At 56.9% G+C, this 6,852-nt stretch overlaps 1 protein-coding gene across 1 annotated transcript; it reads left to right on the plus strand.

The window, feature by feature from the left end:
* Window positions 1-105: 105 nt before the first annotated feature.
* On the plus strand, window positions 106-6,483 carry HELZ2 (helicase with zinc finger 2, transcriptional coactivator; the record flags this gene model as incomplete). The annotated part of the gene is made up of 5 exons (XM_010191663.1): window positions 106-181; window positions 1,443-4,956; window positions 5,547-5,632; window positions 5,963-6,094; window positions 6,316-6,483. Coding segments are annotated over 5 exons (3,976 nt in total), but the record flags the coding sequence as incomplete, so codon positions are not given.
* Window positions 6,484-6,852: the final 369 nt, after the last annotated feature.

A 6,852-nucleotide genomic window follows, 5' to 3' on the forward strand; every position in this document is an offset into this window, starting at 1 on the left:
GTGTTGGGTGAGGGACTTTGGTGTTGGGTGAAGGACCTTGGTTATTGGGTGGGGGGCGTTCCTGAGCTGAAACCGCATTCAGTTGTGCCCGTTCCTCCTCACCAGGTTTCTGCAACACGGCAGGAGCTGAGGAAAAAGCAGCTGCAAGACGTGGTGGTGGAAAACTATGAAAACTTGCCAGGTTTGTGTCTTGTGCAATAGCTGGTCATGCCTGGCCGTGCTTTGAGGCCTTCTGTGTGCTAGGGAGAACTTTCGCAGTCGTGTTGGTGGGCAGGAGAGTCTGTTTGCAGCTACAACCACTGCGTAACGGGCAGGGAAGAGACATTGGGTTGTTAGCAGAAGTTCTTCCAGCATCTTAATGTTGTCCTCCTTGTTAAAATGCAAAATATTGGCTGATCTCATGGCTAAATAACCGCTCTGGGAGGGGATCTGTGGTGCCCCTTTCCCCGTGGCTCTGCAGCCACAGCCCACGTAGCACTGACAAGGAGGCAGTGCCTGCAAACCCTCTGGCTGGTTTCCATCTCCTTCTGGTTGCCAAAGCCTTTGCTTTCGCCTTTCCCTCGGTGAATAAGATTTCACGCTGAATTAAAGCTGCGCCCAGCTGTCAGCTCGCTTCAAATGTGCGGGCGTTGCTCTGTGGGAGGGTGAAAACCCCGTAAGTGTGATCCCGGGGACGCGCGTGAATCATGTGCAGCCCCGAGTCCCGGTGGAGGAGGCTGGAAACGGCAGGGATTGAAACCAGCATGTCCTGTGGGTATCAGGCACAGCAGAAACCGCAGTCCAGCTCGCTAACGGAGGATTCTGCTGCTCTGGGTGGCCAGGGAGGGGTAGGGCTGGTTTTGTCCTCAAGGATTTGGTTTCTGACTCATCCCTGGTTTCATTATTTTCTTATGGTGCAGCCAGGACTCGTCATGGTGAGAAAGGCCGACCCCTGGGGTGGGTTTCTGGTCTCCACGCCCTCTCCTTGCAGCCTTTTCCCAGCTCTGCAATCACCAGGGTGCCTCTCTTGGTTATTTGTCAGCAGAGCTGTCCTCGAGGGGAGAGGGATCCTTGTGAGCAGCCACTGCTCTTGTTCCTGTGAGACCTTCGGTTCCCCGAGGAATCTGGGACTCACAGAAAACGCTCCCTGTGTTTTTGAGGAGGGGCTGGCGGTGGCATCGAGCACGTGGGGCTGCTCCATAGGCACTCACTGGTTTGGCGCCCTGCTTTCCTCCCATCTCCACGCTGCCCTTCGCTCCCTGGCACATGGGTGGTGGTGCCCATCCTGGCTCACACTTGCAGGCCCTCATGATCCCTTAATTGCGGCTTTATTCGCATCAGGCGGTGCCCATGACTCAGCCAAGCCAGGTTACATCAGCCCACGGCCACATAACACAGCGTCGATGGGCTGAACCCCGTTGGGTTGCCACGCGTTGACTTCTCCCTTGTCCCCTCTGGTGCAGGGCGCGAGTTTCGGGTGATCATCATCAGCACGGTGCACACCAGCGATAGCCTGCGCGTCTCGGCCTCCCACCACCTGGAGTTCTTCAACGAAGCCAGGGTGCTCAACACCATCATGACCCGGGCGCAGTCGCTGGTGGTCGCGGTGGGGGACGCGGTGGCCCTGTGCTCCCACGGGCAGTGCAGCAAGGTGTGGAAGCGCTTCATCCAGAAATGCATCGAGAAGGGGAGCGTCTCCCCGGAGAGCCTGACCATGGCCCAGGTCAAACAGGCGGTGTGCGACAAGGAGAGCTGGAGCAGGAGAAGCCCCGAGGGGGACGAGGAGGACAGCGACACCGATTCCTGGAGCTCTGAGGCTGAGAGCGTGAACCCTGACGATCCCATCCTCCAGGAGCTGCTGGATGAGAGCAAGAACCTGCTGGTGACGGTGTCCGAGGAGGGGCTGCTGAACGTGAGGTCCGAGACCTCCAGCCTGCAGGAGGACAGGCAGGAATACGTCAGCTTCTCATCTCAGATGATGCGGGAGTACCTGCACATGCACCCCAAGATGTACAAGAGGTGCGAGCTGATCAAAGAAGGCTTCGACAGAGCTTCTGCCTTCACCCTGGACGACTCCCCCGTGCTGAACATTCAGATCAAAGGCAGAGTTCACTGCGGGACGGCCTTCACGGGGGACGAGGTGCTGGTGGCCATCCTACAGAGCGGCACGGCCGACAGCGGCACCCACCACCCGCAGGGGAAGGTGGTGGGCATCTTAAAGCGCGCCGAGAGGGAGCGCACCTTCATCTGCATGATGGACGAGTTCGACCCCCGGGTGATGATCCCCATCGATCCCACCGTCACCAAAATATTTGTCCCGGGGCTGAAAGAGAAACCCAACGTCATTCCCATCCGCAGGCTGGTCAACGGGAAGTACAGGGTGGTCAGCTGCGAGAAGATCAGCCAGGCGATGAGGAGATGCCAGTTCTTCTGCGTCCAGGTTATCTCCTGGCGGGAAGGGTTTTATTACCCCTTGGGGATAATAACGGAGGTCCTGCATGCGGCGTTGACTTTGGAAGAAGGCCTAAAGATCCTCGAATTGGAGTACAATTTGGAGAAGAAATACCCAGCTGCCGTCACCAAGGAGTCGGCCAAATACAGCTCCAGCACCAAACTGAACCTCATCAAGGAGAACCTGACGGACTGCCGGGATTACCCGACCTTCACCGTCGACCCCCAGGGCGCCAGGGATTTGGACGACGCCATCAGCGTTAGGGATCTGGGGTGTCACTACGAGATCGGGGTCCACATCGCGGACGTGGCTGGTGTCATCCCCAAAGGCAGTGCCTTGGACCTGGAAGCCAAGAAGCGAGGTGTCACCTACTACGCCCCCAAACAGGACCCTCTCTGCATGTTCCCGCCCCACATCAGCCAAGACGTCTGCAGCCTCCTGCCGCAGAAGGAGCGCCGGGTGATCTCCTTGCTTGTCACCGTCGAAAAGGAGACTGATCTGGTGTTGGACAGAGCCTTCCAGGTCTCTGTGATCCGCTCCGACCGGCAGCTGTCCTACGAGGAGGCAGAGCTCTGCATCAAGGACCACTACAGGGGGCCGGCGCGGCCGCTTTGTTTCCGTACCCTGGAGGACCTCGTAGCTGTGGCTTATCACTTCTCCAGGGCCCAACGGAAGCTTCGGCTGCAGGAGGATCATTTCTACGACCAGCTGGATGAGGAGAGCTCCCCGGGCCACAGGGGGTCCCATCAGATGATAGAGGAGTTGATGATCATGTTCAACAGTTCTGTGGCCAAGTTCCTCACCGACCAGGAGGACACCAAAAATGTCACCCCTCTGCGGTGCCAGTGCAAGCCAAGCCCGCAGCAGTTATTACACATCAAGAACAAGTACTCCCACATCCTCCCTTTGTCCATTCATCTCTCGCACCACCTGAGGGAGCTGCCTCCTGGCCAAGACTCCTCTAAAAACGTGGAATTCAGCATCCTGGCCCCCATCTGGGAGCACCTGCAGGCGGCCGCTCGTGCCCGTGACATCCACAAGATGCTGGACCTCATCGTGACCGATGACATCCACCCAACTCTGGCCCCGGTGGCCCTGGAGTTCCGGAGGCTACTGGGCCGCTCCTATTTCAGCCGCTCCAACTCCAGTGTCCAATCAAAAGTGGGCCACTACTCTCTCCACGTCACCTCCTACACCTGGGCATCATCTCCCATCCGCCGCTACGTGGACGTGGTGCTCCAGCGGCACCTCCACGCCGTGCTGCGCAGGAAGCCCCTCGCCTACTCGTCGGATGACATCGAGTTTCTCTGCCACGACTTCAACAGGAAGAACTCGCAGGCGGCGGCGTACGAGAAGAGAGTGCGCTGCCTGCAGATGGCCGCGCAGCTGAAGGACCAGGCCCTGCAGAAAATCGCCTTCGTGGTGGATGTGGAAGGGACGAACAAGTATTTTCAAGCCCTGTTTCCCCTCAACAGAGAGACCCTTCCCGACCCGCAGCGGATCACGTACAGGTCTCTGCAGCTGGTGGAGCAGCCCACCTTCATCCAGCAGCGGGGCAGCATCAGGCTGGCGTGGAAGAGGCGGGTGTACTCGGCGGACACCATGAAGGAGCACGGCCTGCGCGAAGGACCCCTCCATGACCACAGTGTCACCCTCCTGGGCACCCAGACGTGGCAGCAAGTCCTGACAGCCGTCAGAAACGAGGAGTTTGAGACGGTGGCCTCCCACCTTCAGAAGAGCAAGGAGCTGTACCAGCGGCGCACGGGCTGGGTGAACAAAAGCCAGTGCTCCTACTACATGGAGCTGTCCCTGGAGCTTTGCGCCGGCGATGCCCTGCAGTTCCAGCTCGCCACCGACGTCTGCCGGGGCTTCCTGGTGCCCTTCGTGCAGCTCTGGTGCGTGGCGCCGGGCTTCGACGTCTGCCTGCAGCACACGGAGAAACCCATCGAGTGCTTCTCCACCTACGCCACGCTGCCGTCCAAGGACAGGTACAAGCACGCGGCGGAGTACAGCAAGGTGTGGATGCCCATGAGCGCCATGGAGTCCGTGTCGTGCGCGGTGGCCGAGAATGACTCCATCGTCCTCCACAACGTCCAGATAAGCTGGGCAAAGCAAAGGACGAGCAAAGGGCAGCTGCAAGGGAGTTTCCTCCTCCAGAAGCATTTTTTGAAGGAGTGCTCCATCGAGGTGGACTTCAGCAACTGTTACCTGTGCATTCGCCTGGGCGGGCTGAAGCTTGGGAGCCTTCAAAGTGATGAGGAATGCCTTAGCCACGGCCTCCAGAGTCTGGACCTTCTGGACAAGGGCAGGCCAGAAAGCAAACTTGTGGTTGATCCGGATACCTACACCTGGGTGGCTCACGGCGTCACCGAGGAGTTCAGCGACGATGAGAAGTCGGACAGGACCAGTCATTACACCATGAACTTCTACATCCACTACATGTCCATGGAGAACATCCCCGTGGAGATCACCCAGGCCTCCTCCAGGTTCACGGTGGAGCTCATACCAAAAATGCTGCCAGACATGTAAGTGTGCTTAGCACCCGTGCTGCGGTCAACCCATCCGTGCTGAGATCCCCCTGGGCATCTGTGTCCTATTTTGCTGCAATATTTGTCACAAAAAGCAGCGTGAAGCATGGGATCAGGGTTTGCTGAGCTCCCCGGTTGCCCAATCGCTCCCCTTTTCTGTTGCTGTGAAGCAGGATCTGCTCTGATCAAAGCTGATTTCTATGTGCCCGTCTGTGTGCACAGCATGGACTGCTACGCACCCACTGCTGCAGAGCGTGCTTCCTTTTGTAGCGTGAATTTGAGGGGGAAATTGGAAGCTAATCCAATAAAACGGCTTTGGGCTGTAATAAAATGGAGCTGGGACACACGTCGTGCCCCTTGCTCTCAACATCTTCACAGGCTCGGCTCTTCAGGCAGTTAAAAATTAGTCCCAGATATAAAATAGCAGGACAAGAGTTGTGCGCACATTGGTTTAAGTTCTTTGCGGAAGGATTTAATGCAACAGCAAAGCAGAGAGAGAAAATAACCAGGATGGTTGTACGAATGTGTTACATTTTTCGCCGTTTTATGCTACGTCTCAGTCATTCTTATTTTTCCCTCTCTGTTAGACGAAAAGAAAAGGCAATTTGGAAGCTCAAATATGCCTCTGACCTTGCTAAAAGCATCGTCCTCGGCCACGAACCTCCGAGAAGAGGTAGGTGCAAATATCACTTAATATTCACCAAATATTCACCTTGCTTACCTTGCTTCTGGCCAGGCAGGTGCCCAACACCTTCCATGGGGGTTACGCTCCCAGACCAGGAGGTCCCCCTGCAAAGGGGAGGAAAGGAGCTGCTAACCAGGCAATGTGGGTGCGAGATGCCCTCCTGGAGATGCTTTAATCCCCAAAGCTTAGAAGGTTCATGGCAAAACCTCTGTGCATGGGACAAGGATTACTTTTAGGTGGTCTTGCTGTGTCCTCCTGTTGTGCCGTCCTCAGGGACCTCCTTTAAACTTGGTTTTCTTGGCTCTTGGTTGTTAACAGTGACAGCGTCCAAAATCCTGCATCAAAAATCCTTCGATCTCCCTGGCAGCCACAGGAAGCTGAACCAGAGCCAGAGCCAGGCCATTCGGGACGCGCTGAGAAAACCCTTCACACTCATCCAAGGCCCACCAGGTAGGGCTCTGGGGATGGCATGAATTCCTGTCTATGTTCTTTATAAAGGCAGGTCAGAGCTGATCTGTTGCTGTCCATAGGACCCTTGCAGCAGGGTTGACATCACCCACAGCTCTTCAGGGCAGCCCCCGTAGTTCTTGGTTTAATTTCATGGCCGATCATCCCGGTGCTGGGCTACAGCAAGGCTGTCGTGGCTCTCGGCAACCTCCTTGCTTTTCCAGGCACGGGGAAAACTGTCGTTGGGACTCACATCGTCTACTGGTTCCATAAGCTGAACGAGGATGGCATGGAGAAGGAGAAAACATCGCTTCCTGAAGAGGAGAAGTCCAAGGACAGGAAGTGCATCTTGTACTGTGGCCCATCCAACAAGTCCGTCGATGTTGTTGCTGGTAACTATCGATTTTGGTGGCAGCAATGCCCATGAGGCAGCAATGTGCCCTTGGGGCCAAGAAGGCCAATGCCATCCTGGGCTGGATGAGAAGGGGTGGTTGTAGGGCAGAGAGTTTCTCCTGCCCCTCTGCTCTGCCCTGCTCACACCACAGAATCCACCTGGGATTCTGTGCAGCAGCTCGTGGTGGTGGGAAGGAGAACATGTGGGCAGAAAGAGGGGCTGGTCCTCACAGAAGCCCCCTCTCTGCAGGGCCAGGACCAGGCAAGATGGGGTTGGTGAGCCAGGGGTGGGGGAAGAGGCAAATGCTGTGCACCCCATGGGCAACGAGGATTTTGGGCATCCCTGGTGCTGCCTGAGCAGACCTGTT

The sequence above is a fragment of the Mesitornis unicolor genome, unplaced genomic scaffold (genome assembly GCF_000695765.1).
Source record: "Mesitornis unicolor isolate BGI_N332 unplaced genomic scaffold, ASM69576v1 scaffold50579, whole genome shotgun sequence".
Taxonomy (NCBI): domain Eukaryota; kingdom Metazoa; phylum Chordata; class Aves; order Mesitornithiformes; family Mesitornithidae; genus Mesitornis; species Mesitornis unicolor.